The sequence below is a fragment of the Centroberyx gerrardi genome, chromosome 11, assembly GCF_048128805.1.
Source record: "Centroberyx gerrardi isolate f3 chromosome 11, fCenGer3.hap1.cur.20231027, whole genome shotgun sequence".
In the NCBI taxonomy this organism is placed as follows: Eukaryota; Metazoa; Chordata; class Actinopteri; order Beryciformes; family Berycidae; genus Centroberyx; species Centroberyx gerrardi.
Window position 1 is genome coordinate 27940011 of NC_136007.1, and position 21369 is coordinate 27961379.

At 42.0% G+C, this 21369-nt stretch overlaps 1 protein-coding gene across 2 annotated transcripts; it reads right to left on the minus strand.

The window, feature by feature from the left end:
• Positions 1-63: 63 nt before the first annotated feature.
• dtx2 (deltex 2, E3 ubiquitin ligase) lies at positions 64-19372 on the minus strand. 2 transcript variants are annotated; one of them, XM_071915141.2, is made up of 9 exons: positions 18762-19372; positions 16388-16976; positions 12403-12461; positions 8923-9162; positions 7016-7083; positions 6061-6228; positions 5125-5286; positions 4931-5020; positions 64-1945 (listed from the first exon to the last, which is right to left on the minus strand). In XM_071915141.2, exons 1-9 carry the CDS (start codon positions 19072-19074, stop codon positions 1709-1711), a joined length of 1926 nt encoding a protein of 641 aa, XP_071771242.2. In that variant the 5' UTR covers positions 19075-19372; the 3' UTR covers positions 64-1708. The 2 variants fall into 2 exon arrangements, with proteins under 2 accessions (XP_071771242.2, XP_071771243.1); XM_071915142.2 differs by lacking the exon at positions 8923-9162.
• Between the last annotated feature and the right edge of the window lie 1997 nt (positions 19373-21369).

The window sequence follows — 21369 nt, forward strand, 5'->3', positions numbered from 1 at the left end:
TGTCTCTGGACTAACGATATTTAATATGCTGTACCTTAACGCCAATTAGGCCTTTGAAATAAAATGTGTTGCCTTGCACTTTTTATTTTGCTTGAGTTCTTTTTTTGTTGGAGATTCTAGTTCATGTGTTGTAGTCACAAGTTATGTTTCCATGCAAGTGTCAAATTTTAAAGGATAACTTTGTTGATTTTGGACCAATATATTTGTCTCTTAGTACTTGGATGAAACACATTTAGATATTTACCAACACTCTGGGTTTTCATGTCTCATACAGGAGACACGACTAAACCCAAGCACCACAAACTGAGACACGACTCCCTTTATACTATCATTTCTTTATTGCAGACTTTTTTTTTTCTCAATTTTGCTTGCATACATGTCAAGACTCAGTTCAACAACTGTACTGCAATATCGTGGGCAGAATAATGCAGGTGAGCACAGGTGAATTGGAAGCCGGCGGTAGCGGCGAGACGCTAACCGCCGCTTCGCGCGTCTTGTTGAATCAAGACGTCGTTTCATGACCTTGATTGTCACACTGTAGAATTGACTTGACCAGAGGTTTTGTCAGTTATTTTTCTCGGCAGTCCGTCCGATCCGCCCAGGACAAAAAGGTTGGAAGTCGTGGAGCTATATGCGATTTCACCTTGTCCCGTCTCGCATAAACGGCGGCACAAACCATAAGATATTAAAATGACAAAAATAATGCTGCTAGAATTCTCACGGGGACAGTTAAGACGTGAAAAATCACGCGAGCGCGTCAGACATCTGCTCATCAAATTAGGTGAATCAATAAACCAAAGTATAACAACAGATGGTCAAATGATGAGCGGTGTTCAATGTTAAAAATACACAGCTTTAGATGAGTATCTGAATGCATGTTCCTGAACTGGCATTTGTGGACACGACTTGCATTTTTTTTTTTCTTTTTTGTACATTATTTTTGTTTTATTACTGAGTTTTCATATTTACAACAAAGTATTGCCTTTTCCCATCAATTAGGCATACATAACATATATTCACTTTGCTACTTTTATAGGAGTTTCAGTGACCTTGTGCTAAAAAACACAAAGCTTTTCGACAGAAACACTTGTGTTGAATTGCATAAGTTACCAATTGGAAAACAAGTCAACTGCCCTTAAACCTGGAAATCACAAATCTTGTCAACTAAATGCACTGTAAGAACTAAAGTGCTTAATGAGATTTTTTTTTTTTCCATCCCCCGATGTAAGCTGCCATTTTCATGGTGCCCGGACAAAGGGATACAAGTGAGGCTCTTGATGGAATAAAACAGCACGATCCCCAAATTTGTGGAGGTACAGAAAATCAAGCTCAGAGTCACAAAGGAGCCCCCGTAGTCATTTGTACTCACAGTTTCAATGTCCTGGAATACGAGATGAGCAGGAATGTACTGGCGCGTAAACTCAGGTTAACGCGTTAGAATAAATTTTCACCGATCGCTGCGCTGCGCCGCACCTTTTCCAGTGAATCAGTTCCGTAAAGAAGCTTCAAGACTTGTATTCAGCTCACTTTTACCCTCCGCACCTATAGCGGGGAGGAGATTGGGTGCGACACTGACCTCGACTTAAAAGACCTAAAATGCAGTAAGACCACCGGACCGGAGAGGCGGATGTGAATTCGATGGTTTAATCGTTTTGAAATTCGTCGGGTGCGGCGGTCGGGACGGTCCCGGCGGCCGGTCGCTCGGGGCCTAGCTGCCGCCCGGCGGTTTGAGGCAGTCCTCGGTCACGCCCTGAGAGGCCAGCTCCGAGAGGACGTTGTCCAGGTAGTTGGGGTCGGGGTAGCCGTGGCCGGACAGGTTGGACATCATCTCGGTCTTGTGGTGGATCTCGTTCCACACCACCGTGTCGGGCTCGCCGGTGGTGCTGGATGTCCCCACGGTGAAGATGAGGCGCCGCATCCAGGCCACCTTCAGCAGCTCCAGGACCTGTCCAGGAGGGAGGGAAGGAGCGACGGTTAGGGATCTGTGCTGCTTTTAGTGATTAAGTTGGAGTCATTACTCAACACACTTGAGGAGTTGAAGATAGTCTAACACAGTTTGGCATTAATCTTTCAATTCCCTTACAAAGTTGCAATGTACAACATTTTACCATCAATAAATCATTACCATGTTCATTTTGAGACATTAGTATAAGTACTGTAAACAAATGAGACCACTGCCGAGAAGACTGGCAGTCTCTACCAGCCTCTATACTGTGTTGTACATTGTGTGACACCAGGTCAGATTTGGCAGGAAAGGCACAGGAAGGAAGGTGGCCGCTGTTCTTCCTGCACAAACGTAGCTAAAGCTGAAGAGTTTCTGGCGATGGCAGATGGTGGAAGGAGTGAAAGGTCGATCTAGTATCAGGAGGATCTAGGATCACTGGTCAGATCGGAAGACCATATTAATTTCACAACAATCGAAGAGTCAAACTGGTCTTTGGTACTCCGACTCTAAGACATTAAATGTAATGTCAGTGTTAAAGTATAATTCCGGTTATTTTCAACCCTACCTTCCCATCACTTGCCATCAGGCTGATCGATTCTTACGAACATCCCATCCATTTTGCCACTATAGAGTGGTGTACTTCAAGCCTGATGAATGAATTCATCAGGGTAACCACAGTACGTTGTACTTCAAATGGATCAATATAATCCTGGCCATATACTCAATTAATAAAAAAATAAGGTTGGCCATCAGCCTGAAATGTTTCCTCCACATCCTCAAATCGGGCAAATACTCGTCCATAGTGCCTAGTGCCTTTTGGGTCGAGGCATGTAAACATCATAACTGGGTTACACCAACCAGGTAAACTCATACTGTGATTGTGAGTAACCTGGCTGACTCCCATACTAAATGGTTCCTATGGCCAATAGCCGGGTTACTCCATGCATGTAAATGTAGCCACTGGGAGTTTCTCAGTGTGGAATATGAAATAACTGTGCTTTTGAGAATGTTTTTTGACTGCTGTGGTTGCCACGATGGATTGTGTCAGTGTCCAGCATGGCCAGCTCACTCATCGGCCTACTAAATGGATGAGATTTTGGTTAGAATTGATCAGCATGATGGAAAAGGACAGGTCAAAGTGAACCCTAGTTATCCTTCAAGTCTGAACAGCAGGAATATAATGCCCAAAATGTCAACTACTGAAAGCATCTTTCACCTGTGCTTTATGCAAAAGGTAAAAATACAGACAGGCTAGGTGTCAGATTTGGGATATTTTGATCATCTCACGTCCATGTTGTACAGGGAAAATCACACCAGGGATTCTGATGATGGAAGTGTGTCTGAGGCAGAGAAAAAAAGGAGAATAGAGGATCTACAGTAATACAATTACAGAGGAATTAGAATAATTTAATCTGATTTTCCATTAGCGAATTACATCAAGGACTATTTATGGAAACTGAAAGTGAACAGCTGCAGTTACCAGCAAGCAGGAAATGAAATAGAAATACACCATGGAAACAATGTAACTTTGTAAGGATCACAGAATGAGACGTTTTCTTCATCTTAATTTGATGAGCGACATACGGCAATCCTGTTAGAATGTGACGCGCAAAAAAAGAAAAGGAGTAATAGAGGTGTATGCTGCAATTTTGGAGATTCAAGGGCAGCATTACAAACACAAGAGAAATCCTATTTTGTCATTCAGAAGCAAATCCTGAATCCACCTTGGTTCCCCGTCTCAACTTTTCCATCCCGTCCTCTCTCTATTTCAGGACATCAGAACTTCTGTGATCAAACAGTGTTCTACTTGCAATGTCTGTAGTCAGGTGTTACTAAACATGGAAGCTGTTTCTAACCGGTGACTGACAGGTTACGTCCAGGGCCTGTTGTTTCACATGCTTCAGTACAGCTGAGCCACTAGGACTGCACACGTGTTGTTTATATTTGGCCAATCATTGATCAGTGGAAATTGTACATGAAACCAACTATTCCAGTAGTTTCTATGGTGATATATCACCTTTTCACTAGATGTTTCTGTTGGATCTATACTCTAATTAGCTAGCTTAATCATCTGTTGTGAACCGTGACTTTATTGTCAATTACAGGCCGCCGTCACTGTGCCAGAGACTTGTATAGGTGGAGATAAGTTCTACCAATGTTGTTGTAATTTCTACTGGTCGCCAATAGAGGTCGCTAAAAGTTACAGATGACTTAATGTCCCTTTAATTCCTATCACGTAACAGGCTTTTATTACCAGGATAGTAGTTCCAAAGACAGCACAGCCACACATCAGAATCATCTTGTTGTGAAATACTGTATATTAAACAAAGAACATAAAAAAAAACAATTACATATACATAATCCTTTGCTTATTCAGCCATCTGGGCAGGACTGAGATGCCACACCTGAAGCCATTTGCTACACCAAAACCACTGAACACGAATGCGATCGTACCTACGGCTCAACAGCCCGCTTTTTGAAGAGCCTGATGTTGTTTGTTGTGAAGGACAAATAAATAAAGGCAATCAGCGACGATGCAACACAGCGAAAGGCCTTCAGAGCTGGTTCATATTTGGGTCATCGGGTTTGCCTGGCAGCGAACACATGTTGCTCGCCCCAACGTATCGTGTTGCAGCTGCTCAGATACGTTAAACAAATATGAATCGGGTCTGAAGCCTTTGGGTGTGCGGTAGAATATGTTCATCACTGTGTATTCCTGCTCTGTTCTCGCACCTAGGAACCAAAGGTAATGAGCAATTTGTATTTGCACTTTATATACACGTATTTATATCGTAAGAGGTACAGAAGACGTCTCTGTTGTTTTGGATGGTGCATCTGCAGCTTAAATCTCTCAGCTGTTACAGCTGCAGTGTCACAGATGAACTGTTTTTAGCTGGAGAGAGAGTGTGTGTGTGTTTTTGTGTGTGTGTGCACTGGCGCTGTCAGGCCCAGCAGCTGAGCGATGGGGAATGTTTTGCTTTTTACCTTCCTGCCCTTGTCGTTGTCTGGTAGAAAGCAGAAGCGAGGGAAGCCTCTGCAGGTGTATGGCTGTCCCGGGTTGGGGTGCTCCGGACCCTGGAGAAGGAGACAAACTGATTGAACCATACATGGAAAGATATTTAACTCAATATCAGAGAACAGAGAGGGACTATAAAATCATCCAGTAAGATGTGAGGTACCTGTATTCCAGGCGGTATGCTGTAGATGATCTGGATGGTGCCACAGTCTGGGTGGCCCGGCAGCGACTGGGCGATGCTGTATATTTCCATCTTGCCTTTGGGCTGGGTGCCGGTCTTCTCTCCGTAGATTGTCTTACACGAGGGGCACTGCATGCTCCCGTCCTGGGGAGAACACACAACCAGAAAGCCACTTGAACTGGGCCGGTCGATACCAACCACTGCTGATTAAATATTCATTTCTCCACTGGTAAGAGTTTTTGTTTTTCCTTCCCTTTTTTGTCACTTATTGACTTTTATCTCCGGTCTTATTTACTGGCACTTTCTTAATGTTTTCATATATGGTATGTGATATGGTAATTTGTTATGCAGTTTACTTTAAATTCGGCCTGCAAACCAAATTTCCTCTTAAGGGACAATTGAATATTCTGAGCATGAAAGAGCATATTTACAGAACTGGGCAAAAAAATATACCTGAATATGTTTTTTAATGCTGGAAATATTTGTTTTGCAGTTGATTTAACTTGCCAGACACTTAAAAGGAAATATCCACTCCTACGCAAAATCTTAGATCTCACCATAGACAGTTCATTCTGCATTCGTGAACACTCACAAACAACATGAATACCAGAAACAAGAGTAAATAGTCTCTCTGTTTTGCTTTGGCCCTTTCAGTGTGTATTGGAGAGCAACTTGGGTCATTTGGTTCTTTCATTAAAGGATGGTCACCCACTGCCCCATTAAAGTTAGTTCCGGGCACTCGATTTATAAATGAACATGTAAAACCCCATGTTTTTTTGGTAATGAGTTTGGACTACTAATGACCTCGGTCTCTGAGAGTCAAACTGTAAAATATCTGTGAACATGACTCCCATTATGTCCACAAAAACAACACTGTCCATTTCTGTGGAGTATGAGTTTGTGGAGTTTTTTTTGTACCTTGGTTCCGTTGTTGTACATGGCCAGCATGCAGACCATATGCAAGGTGTGTCCACACTTGATGAATTTGCCCACTTTGTCTGGCAGGATGCTCTGACCTCCGTCGTCTGACAACACCGTCTCGTAGCCGGACGGATTGGACAGATGATCCATGCAGATTATACAGTCCTGAGGGTGACACGGGAATATGTTTAGGTCTTTGTATCACAATTATTGACTAAATAACACTATAAAGTTAAGACTAGACAACAGACTAGGGATGCACCGATCAATTGGCCACTGATCAAAAGACATTCTAAATAGGCCATCAGCCGATCACCGTTTGAAATGTCCGATCACATTCTAGGTGTAGGCAGCATTCGTTATTTATGGTCATGTGCCATTTGACAGTAATTGAATATATTTTGTTGTTGTTTTTTAAATAGAAAATGGGCCCAACTCTTCTTTAAGTGGCCTTACTGTTTTTAATTTCAGAGTAACTTGGTCCTTTCCGTTCACTCCTTTCTGAACGGAGCGCTTTGAGAGTGATTGATTATTGTATTCACTATTTTCAACTGTTAATTAACACCGACAGCTTACATATATTCATTTATGACACTGTGTTATGAATTTCATAGCCTATATGATTACAAACAGTTTAATGCGTTGGACAGAAGGCATAGCCTGTGCTGCCTCGATGAAAACCTTTTTTATGAGCTGTAATAACTGTTTGAATAAAAACTCATTTCATTCCACATGGTTAGGCCAGCAATATCATTCTTATAGCCGTAAGAATACTCTATTAAACAAAGTGCTATATTGAAATTTCACTGTTGATGCTTGTACACGTTTATCCATGTTGAACACATCATTTTAATCAGCGATTGGACCGGTGATCGGAACCAACCCCCCCAAAAAAACACTTTTATTTTGTTTAGGTTTAAAATAAGAAAATACATGACGCTAAAACTTCTACCTCATCCGGTGCCACAGCCACTTCCTGCATGTAGCGCTGAATCACCTCCTCGGGTCTCTGAACGGAGGCTAAAAGAGGGGAAAAGGAGAAGACACGATGAGCAACGAATGAGCGGAAAAAGAACTGATGCTAAAATGACGAGGTGACCGTACAAAAAGCCACACAATCAGATGAGACTCTGCTGAGATGAGATGAAATGGGATTTTCTTCACAATATCAAGTAGTTTGCGATTTGATATTCAGTCAAGAATTAGGCGCATACGCCGTGTGGTTTGACTTCCTGGCTCCACTAAAAATGTGTCCACGTTGCGACTGATCAAACCGAACAGAAATGCAGATTTTCCTGTGCAAAATGTCCATCGCCAGACTGAATGCATGCTGAGAGAATGAATCATACAGCGATAACGTATGACCGCTATGGGCAGGGTGAGCGATGAGTGCCGACACTGACTGCTAATCACATATCACTACCAGTCGCTCTCTCTCTCTCACATACGCACACATGTGAGTGTCAAGTCTGTTGGGGAACAAGATGCTGCGAGGTAAGTAAACATTCATCCTCGGGTGTCATTTTGAGTTGATTACACAAGACAGCTCTATTTAATTCTAGATTCCTGCAAAGACTGGGAGGTTGGTTTTTTTTCCCCTCCTCAAGTCCCCCACCTGAGAAATAAGAAAATTAATGCACTGTTCAGTTTCCAGGCATGAGCGCTTGTTTCTGATGTCGGCCGCGGTCCCCTGTTATTTCGAGTGCAGGTTATTCAAGTTAAGAAGTGGCAGACTATGAGATTGGAAGAAGAAATGTAATGCAAGTTCACAACGATGCAGAGATGGAAAATGTGTTCAGGCAGAAATTAAGAAGCAGCGATGAAATGAAGCTTAATACACAGATGAGCATGAAAATATGGGAGGCCATTCAAATTTGCAGAGTTCTTTCTTTTGGTTAAGGGTCTTCAGACTGTCATCATACCTAATTATCTACAAGAAAATCCCCTTAAAATACTCCAGCTGTGACTCTGACTATAGTGGCTACACATAACACATTACTGAGTTCAGACCAGTAGAAACCACTATGTCGTGCTATTGTCCGATGGCGGATTTGAGCTAGTAGTGTAGCAGTGGCAGGTGGGACATATGGCAACGCTGGTATGTGATTGGCTGCTGATGGGTGATGTCATCCAACAGCTGTGGCCAACTTTTCTGCACTAGAAAAGGTAGAAAACGAATGGCCTTCCGGCGACTGGATTCTTGGGTTGATGGCTGTATACTCAAGTTATATATTCTAAGGCTAGCTTTATATATTCCCTAAGACAGTGTTCACACTATTCCACTCATTTTTAATCAAACTTCCAGCGCCTTTTTTATATTAAAACGAATGGAGAGTAGCCACAAGACGGAGAGAAAGTGTCCACTTTGGAAAAAGCACTGTGCCAGGCGTCTTTTTTTTTTGGCGCTTTCTAAAGTTGAGAAAAGTTTAACTTTTTGGAGAAGCACTTTTTCTGAGAGCTGACCAATAACAGCACAGGAGAGGCGGGGTTTCATGGTAGGTAAGCAGCTGACAGTTTACGACAACAACCAGAATGAAATTGGAGAAAGTAGCGGGAGAAGAGTTGGTAGCAGCGGCTACTCAGAGTCAGTTTGGAGCATGTTGGATATCTCATCTCACTATTTGCACATAGTTGCACAGCCTGTCCTACGTTATCAGCGCAAAAATGCAGCGGAGGCAGCGTGTTTTCTACAAAAGAAAAGTGGAATAGTGCAAACACGCCCTATGAACAGCACATGAAGATGGATGAATGTGAATTGACGCAGGGTGAAATGTTCCTCATGCGGCGGGTGCATGTCAGACGGAGAGAGGAGGCAGAGGAGGCAGAGGAAGGGATGGTGGATGGTGGCGTGGTAGCTACCTCTCCTGTGCTGCCTCTTTGCCCTCCTAACTGAACTGCTGCTGTTGCTGCTGTGGGCCTTGCTGGGCCTGCTGGCTGGGGGAAGGAGAGGAGGAGGAAGAGAGAAAGGAGCAGGTTGCTGCTGCTGCTGCTGCTGCTGCTGCTGCTGCTGTTGCTGCTGCTGCGGTTGCTGTTGAGGGAGGGGGGCACTGGTGAAGTGCACGCCGAGTCCCACTGCTGACATCAAAATGGAGGCCATGCCTGGAGTGGGGTGGGGTGGGGTGGGTGGGGTGGGGCGGGGCGGGGCGGAGTGGGGCGGGTAAGGGTGGAGAGCCAGTGGAGATATGCAGGAAGGAGAAGCAGGGAGGAACAAATCAAAAGTATGAGAAATGTAGCAGCAACTCATGCTTCCACCGCAGGCATAGGATCAAGTAATTTCAAATCAAGATTTTACTGATTGTGTTTAAAGCATGGCTAGGTCTGGGCCCCAGCTATGCTGCAGACATCTTGGTTGCCTATGAGCCAGAGTCTTTTCGACTGTCGCTCAGCCTAGACTCTAGAATAAAAGCGATCCATTCTGACTTTCCCTTAGCTTAGACTCAAGAGTAAAAGTGATTCTGACTTTCCCTCAGCCTAGACTCGAGACTAAAGGTGATTTTACCATTAGGACCTCTAGACTGAATAATCCTGCTTGAGGAATTTAGGCTGCTAATTCAGCATCAGCTTGGATTTTTTTTTTTCTTCCAACCTATTCATGGTTCAAGCTTCCTATTTTTAGGGGTCCAAGGTGCTGGAACCCTATTGTATTTGCTGGAATTCTTTCTTCTTTTTCTCTGCTAATAGTGTCTGCAGCTCAGAAACTGTACGTCTTACAGCAACCATATTTGGCAGGTGGGTTCCTATGGCCCCCCACTACTCAGGCAAGGCAGCCCATGCATATTGGCCGCATGATGGCGCTATAACAAGCAACTTTACATTTTGGCCAATAACCTGTTTCTCAAGAAAATTTTTGTGTCCATAGATTCTTTGGAAGGTGCTGAGTCCAACCCATATATCACTTTCAATGTCCGCCATTTTTTAAATCACTTTTTTCGCAACTCCTCCTAGGCATAGAGGTGGGACCATCACGGAACATGTCCCTTTGTTTGATTTCCTCACTCTGGCACCCCAAAGTGGAAGTCGGCACAGTGGTTAAGCTCAGGTCTTTGGAGCACAAGATTGTGAGTGCACGTCCCCGACCTGCCGTCCCCAAGTCATGAATAGCCAGCTGACAAAAACAGGTAATAGTGTAAGGGATCATTAAGTTTCATGACAGACCAAACAACCAAATCACATATTGTAGAAAACTCTCAATGGGTTGAAACTGTGAAGCATGTTGCAGTTCTGGCCACACCCCAGTCAGTGATGTCAAAGCAGGTGGCATCAGCTGTCATCATGGATGGAGAGGAGTGCAGCAGCAATTTTCTACCCCATGTGATTTAGTATTGATTTATTTGTTAATGGACAGCACTATAAAGTTGTATGTGGTTAAGTGGTTAGCGCTGTCAGTAATAGGCTGCAGTATCACAATACTTCTCCCTTTAGTTCATTTCTCTCAGTAAAACCATAACAGGAGTTTGGCTCAGCAGGTTAAGCAACAGCGTCTCATGTGGAAGATCATGGGTTCAAATCCAGTCTTGTCTTTTCTGATAAACTTAACAATTAGCCACAAAACTTGTCCGTTTGTGTGTATTCATATTGTCATCATCATCTCCATCATATGAACTGTTCTGTGCGCTCATTTGGTCCAATTTGACAGATCCCAGGCTTATATCCTCACAAAAACACCCATTACGGTACGTGGTAGGAGTTATGTATCAAACAGTGGAGAGGAAAAATAATGAAATACCCAAAAGCTATAAAATACAGCACTGATGATCATTGATGTGACTGATATATTTGGAGGAGAAACCACATGCGTGACCTTTAATCGTTAACTCATCTTTTCAAAGTTCTGTTTGTGTCGTCGCGGTTCGGCACGTTCCTCAGTATTGAGGTCATGGTCTTCTTGCTCTCTCCAAGATGACTGTATTGATTCAGCCAGCTTGTCACAGCCAAATAACATACAGCTTGCAGAATTATCATTTTCAGCGGAGTATGGCAGTAGAATCAAACAGTGAATGCTCACTTCACGTCAGTTTTGCCATTTCATGACAATAATATACAGCCTGCAAAGTGTGATATTAGAAAATAAAATGGTCCTGTATGCTACAATTTAAAATAAATGTTTGTCATGATAATGCACAAACAACTTGGTGCATGGAGAATACGACAGTGCTTCTTACAGAACCAACTTCAAACCATGGCACAGACAATTTGAGTGCCATTATCATGATTTATTCAAATGCTGTAAACACTTATAATTTATATATTTTTTTTTTTTCCAATTTAAATTTTTCACATCAATTCTCATTACAGTAAGTTGTCCTCCATCTTGAGCTAATATAAAAATCTAGTAAACTACAAAAACTATTCCATTATCAATTTTTAGAACCCCACAAGAAATACATCATAAAACTGAATTTCAAATAGAAATGCACATGAAGAATCATACTAGATCACAAACAGCTCTAGCTCATTACCACCATATATAGGGTACTGCCGCTTTAAAAACATTTAACTAAAACTTTATGCCCTGTGATGCTTCATTTGAAGGAGTTATGCAAGTTGAATAGAAGTTGCTCTATGCTGAAAGATAAAAATTCTTAAATGTTTGGAATATAAGTGCTTTGTAAAACCAAACAATACTCCATAAAGCATTCCATAAGTCATAACGGGTGGTGCTGTGGCCACCAAGGTCATGTTAGCTCAACTCATTAAATGTGGTCGCTCTCTTTTGTTGTCCTTTGCGGTCATGAAACATTCAGTATTGGCAGCGATAATATACTCATTCATGAATTTTTTGGAGGTGCATTGTGTTAGCCGTGTCTCTTATTTGGAGTGTTGTCTTCTTGACAAGCGTTTAACCTTGAGCCATCAAACAAAAACCAAGTGCCTGGTAGAGCCGTGGGACAAAAATGAATCCACTGACAACTGTCTTTCACAATGTCTAGACTGAAAACTAAAGGTGATCATGCTTTTGCCATCAGGGCTTTGGACTTTACTGCCTGAGGATGTTAGTGCAGGCTCTCAATAAAAACACAAGCCTGTGTGGAGTGTGTGCTTTACTCTGCGGTGGTGTAATCGATATGGGGACATCTTTATCCCCGTTGTTTTGAGTTTTTACGCAGCTCGAGTTTGCTTGAGGTTTGGGATGTGTGCATTTTCTACCTCAATTCCTTCATTTGTGTAAGCATTTCTGTAGCATGTTACTCCTAAACAGACTGACACTCACAAGACAAAAAAACAAAAACAAAATCACACTGAATAAAACCTGCAACCGATTCAAAGAGGAGGTGCAGACTAGAGTGAGCAGAAACAGTGAAGGTAACATTCAGGATGGATGGTTAGCGACCCGTTTACCTGCCAGGGCAGAGCTCACGCTGGTGGATCCATTCAGCTGGACAGAGATGGAAGGAACACTGCGGGACAGGAAACAAGGACGTTGACACAGTCAGTAAACACAGCAGCAGTGATCACCAGGAAGAAAACAAACAAGGGCAATTTGGAATTTCAATTTTGGATCTACTTGACTGAATTGCCCTATTTAAGTAGGTTGACAAGCAAATTTTACATGACTCACAATCCACATTCTAGTCTATCCCATTCTATTCCTAGAAAAGAAACCTGAAGAAACACAGCACTTGCTCGAGAAGTGCAATTACTGCAAAAAGGAGGCAGAATCTTTCAACCATTACTTGCTGGCTGATGTTTGATTCCTTAAATTTCATTTTTCCCACAAAAAAACAGTAATAAAGCACTGTTCAAATTGCCCACATAAAACATTCTAATATTTGCATTAAAAAGTAATATTTGATACATTCATCCTCTGCTTCTTTTTAGCAGTGATTATACCTCTAAAGCAAGCAGTGTTTCTCTATTGTTTTTAACACCAGCAAGAATAGAGCTGCTATTACATCAACAGGTTTCAGTGTTGCAAGCAATTCTTTTCCCCAACGAGAATAGCAGGTAAGCGAAAGGCTCACCAAAACCCAGGTTTAGAATTTAGTCTTGCTTGTCTGTGTTCACGTTTGGCAGACGCCTTAGGCCAAATAATAATAAATGTGGGAGAGATGGCAGCAACTGTTACTTTGTTTACGGTAAAGCCTGTTTCGTAGGCTTGAGGAAAAATCATTGCAATGTCATACCAAATATGATTTAGTATTAGCATGATTAACAATGATCAGGGTTTGTTTTTTATCATAGCTTATCTAGCCCAAAAAGAAAATAGTTTAGGCTGTGTCAGTTTTCAATAGCCCAATTCGTGACTACGTAAATTATTCTTTTTTTTTTAAATTCTTCACCACATTGCTGCCTGAAACAATCTCAGCTGATTCCATTTACATGAGATTGTAAATCAGCCCTAAAAGCCAAAAATATGTTGATTAAGACACCAAAATACAGTCTACCTGTATCAATATATGATATGCTGTTTAATAATCTGGGAACATTGACTCCCTGGATTAAATCTGAGGTTACAAGTTTTGGTGTTATCCTAGATTCAGATCTAAGCTTCAAGTCCCACATTAACACGGTGACGAAAACATCATTTTTCCACCTTAGAAACATAGCTAAAGTACGACCATTTATAAATCAAAAAGATGCTGAAAAACTGATTCATGCCTTTATTTCAAGCCGACTCGATTACTGTAACGCACTTTTTACTGGTCTCCCGAAAAAAACCACTGAGAGACTTCAGCTCATTCAAAACTCTGCAGCTCGGCTATTAACCAGAACCAAGAGGAGAGAGCACATTAGTCCAGTTTTAGCTGCTCTACACTGGCTTCCTGTAACATTTAGAATTGATTTTAAGGTCCTCCTCCTTATATACAAAGCCCTTAATGGGCTAGGACCAAGCTACATTGCTAACTCCCTTGTTCACTACCTGCCTTCAAGAACACTGCGATCATCTGCTGCTGGTTTATTGGAGGTTCCCAGCAACAGCCGAAAGAAAATCGGGGATGCAGCCTTTGTCAGTTACGCCCCAAAGCTATGGAACACACTACCTATAGATATCAGTGAAGCCAGCTCGCTAAATATTTTTAAAAGAAAGCTAAAAACTTATCTCTTCACTTTAGCCTTTAACTAGCTATGACTTTCCCGATACAGGCCTTAAACTATTTTTTGTCTCACTTTGCTTCACACTTATGCACTGCTGCACTTCTTTTAAAATTTGTATTTTACTTGATTTTATGCATCTTATGTACTCTGTATTTTTTAACTTTATTTTTATTATTATTTTACAGTGGATTTTATTTTCCATTTTATGTTATGCATTCCTCTTATTTTTACTATTGTTATTCAGTGGGTTTTATTTTCCATCTTATGTTATGCTCATTCTATGTCTATTTTCATGTGAAGATGCATTTTATGTATTCTATTCTCCTCTTTATCTTATTCTCACTATCATTATCAAGTTTTATGTGAAGCACTTGGTGCATGTAATTTCTCTGTTGTAAAGCACTTTGAGCTGCATTTCTTGTATGAAAGGTGCTATACAAATAAAGTTTATTCTTATTATTATTATATTATTAATATAACAAATCGGTAAATGTCTGTTTACCATAACTGACCGAACTGAATAATCCATCTGTTGCACCATATAGCTGTAATATTTTCTAATTAACCTGTTTCTCCTCTTTTCCTCTTTCTACCCAATTAGCCACACCTTCCACTTTCCACCTGTTCAACACAGGCTCTGGTGACTTCTGACTGGTCAATAACTGGTCAGGGAAGCCTAACAACTCAACATCGACTGTACATGCACTATGAGAGCATGACTCACCAACAGATATATGGGTGCATATTTGTCCAACAAGTCTGTTTACTGTGTTAAACAGCCTTCCAGGGAGAACAGAAACTAAAATGGTCAGTGCTGTAGGAATTGTTTGCTAATTCTAAATGGTACATGTAAAAAAAAAAGTGGCAAATAACCTAAGTGCAAGTGCAATGTGCAGATTTTACCCTCATTTTTCAGCCACTAGCCAACTAGGAGCACATGGTAAAACAATGGGAGGAAATGTGTCACTGATATAATGAGCCTTGACATCAGCTAACCTACTGACCAAAGGAAGCTTTGGGTGGCATACCTGGCATCCTAATGCACTACTAGGGCTGCAACAATGAAGGGAAACACAGCTCTTCTTTCCCTTTCATTATTATCCCATTTTTTTCAAGCGACTACTAGCACTAGCATGCAGCATATGCATGTTGTGAAATAAGCTCAAACAATAGGTTGACATTCCTACATGATAAAAAAAAAAATCAAACAGCAAAATTGCAGACCCTCTATTTTTAATAGCATCGCAAACAATATGCAGAACATTACTTCAACCACTGCAAAAATGAAGAGGATGAATGTATCAAACACGACCTTATAACACTAATATTAGTGTGTCCTATGGGGAGATGTTCAGCATTGCGCTGTTATTTATTTCTGGTGGCTGAGAGTAGGCAAAATGAAACTTATGGAATGAGATTAGAGCCAGCAGAAATTGTGTTTGAATGGCACATTCACTACGCCACTTAAGAAAGCAGGGTGTCTATGCAAGTTGTTTTTTATGCTGTTAGAAATAGAATAGGCGAGAATGGAGGCTGCAAGTGACACAGATGGGAGTCATAGACTGAATGTGTTGATGTGAAAGTCCCCAGGGCTTTTCTACTAGTGTGAACCGATGCTGCAGAAGAGCCAAAACAAACATTATACCACTGCTGGAGATCCAAATTACTTTTGGCATTTCTGCTTTATTGGATAGTTCACAGTGGAGAGAAACGGGAAAGAGAGGGGGGAGAGGGACAGACGACATGTGACAACGGTCCCAGGCTGGACTTTAAGTGATGTTGAACTTTGGTAGTATCTTGGGTTGTGTAGCTTCCTCCATGTTATAACCCCAAAATCCGCGATTCTCTGTTATCTGTTGTTTTTTTCTCTCTCCATTCACTGCCATTGTATGGCGAAACAGGTCTGAAAATCACACTTTTAGCACATCAAGCAGGCAAACAAAGCAGATTCTGACAATTCATAAAAAAAAAATATAGTACTGCCGCTCATGTGTGGTTAAGTGAATCGCTTTTTTTATGTTATTAAACCTTTCAGTTTGAACAAGTGTAACACCAAAATTCTTCCCACTGGATCTTGCTGTTACACTTCTTCTCCAATCGCCTCTCACAGAGCCCTGGTACTACCACAGATCACTTTAACCCCAGGACATTGCGGGTACATGGAATGCCATCAGGATGAGCCACTGCTTCTGTCTTTTATCTCTAAACTGCTTGTGTTAAACTGGGACAACCCTGACCCCAGTGGAGAAACCCAATCACAACCCTAGCCCAGATGACAGATACCAACCTTAACCCATTGGCACTGGCGGAGCTGGTCAGCGGAGCTCCAGAGAGTTGACTACCAGAGGGCGGTGGAGGCCAGGGGCTGCCCCAGGACATTCCCCCAACAGAGAGGGGTCTCCTGGGGTAGGGCGAGTAGACAGAGGTGGGGTGAGCGGCTGCGGCCCTCGCCGTCCCCTGCAGGCTGGGCCGGTTCAGGTGGCCTGATGAGAAGGAGTGCCGCGATCTGCTGGGCATGGGCCCCGTGCTGCTGTGGCTCAAACACTGCTGGCAGGAGCAGGCGGGGCCCGAGGGGATCGCCGGCGGGCCGGAGGAGGATAGCGGGTAGGGGAGGTTGCACTGCCGTCGCACTTGCCGTCTGAAGCCCGTGGCTTTGTTGACTTGGGCCAGAGATGTGAGATCCACTATGTAATTATATCCGTGCGGGCTCAAGTCGGCCGTGCCCTGGCGAGCCTGGTAGCTGTGCTCCAGTAGGATGGAGGTTCGAGTCTCGTACGGCGTCCATCCTCCCTCGTCGTTGGCCCATTCCCAGTAGACGCCACTGCCCAGGCCCGAGGACTGGGCAAACAGGGACCGACGTACTGATCGTGTCTTTCCTGAAACAAAATAGAGATTTTCACTGAATAAGCTAGACTGAAGTTGTACTTGGCAGACCTTTGGGTCAAAATACACAGGATTAATCACAAAATGGTGCTGCAACTGAGAAGAATGTCCCATCCCCCCTTAAATTCGCTCGAATGCCCAAATGAAATTCTGGTGTCAGGTATGGTCATGGTCACTTCTATGCTCCACACTTAAGACCAAAATACAAACTCCTAAACAACAGCGCTCTGTCCAGAGAAAGCTGGACTCACCAATGTCAGACCTTTTTCCTGTTTCGTCCCTTAGGTTTCCTTTGCTATAAAGTGATAACAGACTGTGCGGGTTGGTAAACATGAGCGTGCTGTGTGCAGTTTACTGATGTCACTCACGTTACAGGATTTCTAGGTATTCAAGTTCAAAGTTACCTCTTGCTGCCGTTGGGAGATGCCAATGTGCAAAGTTGCCTAGAGCGGCTTTAAATACACCAGTTTGTAAGTGAAAGTAAAAATCAGATAAAGGGCTTGTGGGCAATTACAGTGTCATGGATGTGACCTTTGGAACTCAAACTCCCAGTATGATTAGAAAAAATTATAGGCATTTCCATAGCATTATATACTAGGTGACAGGAGGGCAAAAAAACAACATACAAATGTATATATACACTCGCTGTGGCTTCATTTTATATGTTTATTTACACTGCGTGCCAGTGGAACCGCATGAAGATTGAAGGGGCAAATGTAGCCTAAGCTTGGGAAATACCAGTGACCAAAACTCAGAGAGAACCACAACAACAGCAATAAGCGGCTGAGGGAAGAAAAACAGAGATGATGTGTTTACCTGTTAAATAAAACCATGAGACAAGACAAAGAGTTTAGACCAATTGCAAATGGTCACACAGTGGAGGCTGACATGTGAAGAATTTGACTACTGTGGCCAGCAAGCCTGTTCACACTGTGGAATGCGGGGCAAAACTGTTGTTTAAAAAGCTTGCATTAAACACAAGGGCAAGGCTGACACCCAAAATGACAATATCACTTATGAGGTCCATTCTAAAGGAAACCTAAATTCATTTAATTTTCCCTTCAAAGTTCTACACCTGTAAAATTCATTAGAAATGTGATCTGCTCTCCTTTGGGCCTCTCCAAAAAGTATTTAGGAACAACTTGAAGTAGTTCAATTGTTAAGATTGCTGTTGTTGAACGTATATTAGTATAGACTAGTCATATAATGTCAGTCATGTACACTACAGGAAAAAAGAAAAAAAAAAACTCAACCTGGCTGGCACAGGCTCATTACTCATGATAACCAATGTTAGTGGTTAAATGTAGAGTAAGCACAGAAAACACAATGTCTACTGTTATACCAAACGAAAAGTTGCTTTAAGGATTTTGAGTATGAACTTGGACCAGTAGTGAAAACTCTGGCTGCAGAGAATAATTTTGTACTTGAAGGGTAGAAAATTACTAGCTACGGGCTAGCGGATAAATAGGCTAACTGCATGATGTTGCTAGGGTCAACAATGTGACAAGCTACAACAATGTGATTTGAACAAGTTAGTCGCTAGCTATCTAAGTTAGTTAAGATAGTCCAACTCTCTTAACTTCATGAAGTGTAGTCGGCTAATGTTAGCTTCCAGCAATGTAAACACTCCGACCAAAACAACAGCGCCACAGTGAGCTAACGTTAAGTGGCTAGCCGACCTAACACCAGTTAGCTTGCGAGGCATCACAACATAATGGACGACCCATGTAAAAGATAGGAAATGTCAAAAAATATCACATAATTTAACCAAAATGTACCTGTATCCTGTCGAAACTGTTTCAAGCTTGGTATGTCTATGAGATAAGGCGACAGGCTGGGGTCTGATTGTCCGAGGCAGATGCTCGTTGAGCCGGGTCCTCCTCCTCCTCTCTGGCCCCGCGGAGACAGACACCGCTCAATGTAGCCGCTCACTTGGCCGCTGTAAGGCCGCCAGTAGCCCAGGTCATCCTGCCATTCCCACACCACTATCATGGGCTGAGCTTGTCCAACTGATCCAGAAGGTGTAGCTGACACAGAGGGCCCATTTCTAGACCCGTTTACCCTGACACAAGAGCCAGAAACAATCGCCATATTCAGCCAGCTAACCTACGTTGGCTAACAACAACTCGCTCTGGTTAGCTAGCTTAGTCAACTGATCGTGGCTACGACAAGGAGAGGTCGGCTAGCTCGGCTAGCTTGGCTCGTTGAAAAATTCCATTATAGATTAGTTAACAAGCTTTTGGGGACGTGGCAGAGTCCACATGTAATGGTAAACAGTCCAAACAAGCATTTAACATGTTGACGAAGCTCAAAACTGCAGTATGCTAGGCTACAAATTGATAACGTTAGCTCTGAGCTGTAACGATAGGAACAGCGTTGCCAGGGTTCCTCTTCCTCCTCTGCTGCTGCCTTCAGGTGCTGTCGGAAATGTCGACATTACGTCAAGAGCGCCCATGAACAACCCAGCAAAGTGGTACAGGAAATGTGGTAAATTTCTTTGGGGTTCTCATACGTGTTCGTATCACGGACCACTAGATAAACACACATTAGAGCCACGGAGCCCAACTTGATAGTTCATGTGGGAAGTTTTTTGTTGTTGTTGATTCAGTATTGAGTTGTCTGTCTACATTCATTCTTATACACTCATTCAGCTAATTTACAGTTAATTGTTAATTACATTACAGTGAAATTGGACATCATGGTTGGTCAGTGGTCTAAGGCATGTACCATGTAAACACAACGTCCAGGGTTTGAATCCAGCCCAGGACCTTTGTCGCATGTCATCCCCCCCTCTCTCTCTCCCAGTCTTTCCTGTCTCTCTCAACTTTGAAATAATCAAATCAAATAAAGGCAAAAATGCCAAACATATTAAAAAAAAAAACCTGGGGGATCCCTAAACCCCATGCAATGATCTATGAATCCTGAGTTGCCAAGATGTGATGTTTAGTTGAGAGAGAGCATCAATATGTATATAGAAAATTGTCAACAATTATGGTAAAAGTTTTGTATTTCATTATTTGATTTAATGATTGTTTGTCATTCTATTAAAATCATCAGTACTGGCACATATTTCTATTGTCACTCTTTGATTAATTTTTAGTCACATATTTCTGTTTTCAGTTAATTTATTTTTAATTAATTTAATTTTATTAATTAATACATCAAGTACAGGACAAGTCATATTCACGACTCCATATCCCAAAAGTAGGAGCTTACAAGGAGCACTTGAAGGCAGCATCCTTCTTCTTCTTCCCATCCTCCTTCTTCTTCCTTCTCCTCCTCCAGACAAGATCCCTCTCAGCAGTATTGCTGCCCTCAACTGGAAATGAATAGGTATAACACTATTTATTCTTCACAGTGGAGTAGAGCACAAAAAAGGAAAAATAACAATCCAGCTTGAACCTAATCTTACCCTTCTAATACTGTAGGTTGCTAAAATGCAACACTAAACCCCATCGTCATCTCTACAAACAAATCCACTGTTGATTAGTTAGGTCTAGGTAGGCTCACTCTCCGTAAAGTCCTTTGGGACATGTTTGGTGATGAAGGGCCATATAAATAAACTTGACTTGACTTGACATCTAAACTGTGTGACCTACATACATATAGCTTGCACAGTATGTTACATGGGCAACTGTACAACACAGCACAGGCTCAACTATAAAACATACAGCTCACAGTCTCCAGTATGCGTGATGGATGGATCATGGATTATATAGAATATTAAAGACTATAATGAACTATCTAATCTTTATGCCATGGCCTGGGAGAATACTTGATTCCATTTTGCTGGAGGGTGTTCATTAAAATCGCATAATACACAGTAGAACTGGACAGCTCAGACACAAGTTTGATCATCATCCTAAATGAATGTCCAAGCACGATTTGAACATCCTATTTAAACCATGAAAAGGCATATAATCAATAGCTTGAATAAATGGGATCTCAAGTTGTCTTTAAAATGACAAAATATAACAATCAAGGCTCATTAAAACAGTAGTGTCAAAAATAACATTGTTCATTGTTCAACATAGTTTCAGTTGTAGTTTTAGTATTTTTTGGTTGGTATGATTTTTTAAAGGTATAATGATAGAAGGTACAGGTATTCTGCAACAGGTATTTGTGTAATACGAACAAGAAATCATAAATTCTTTAAAATTCTTTTTCAATGAGCTTTCAGTAAAAAAAGCCAAAAGTTCTTCCCCCAAAGGTCATTCTCTTTTAACTTCTGGGCGAGGATTTTCGATGCAATCTCCTACATTTGTGGTGGGACAGTAGATCCTAGCCCCATTATTGCTGTCTTTGGGGTGTCTCCGTCAGAAGAACAACTTACCGCTCTCCAGGCTACAGCATTTGTAACGCTGCTGGCCCGGAGGCTAATTCTTC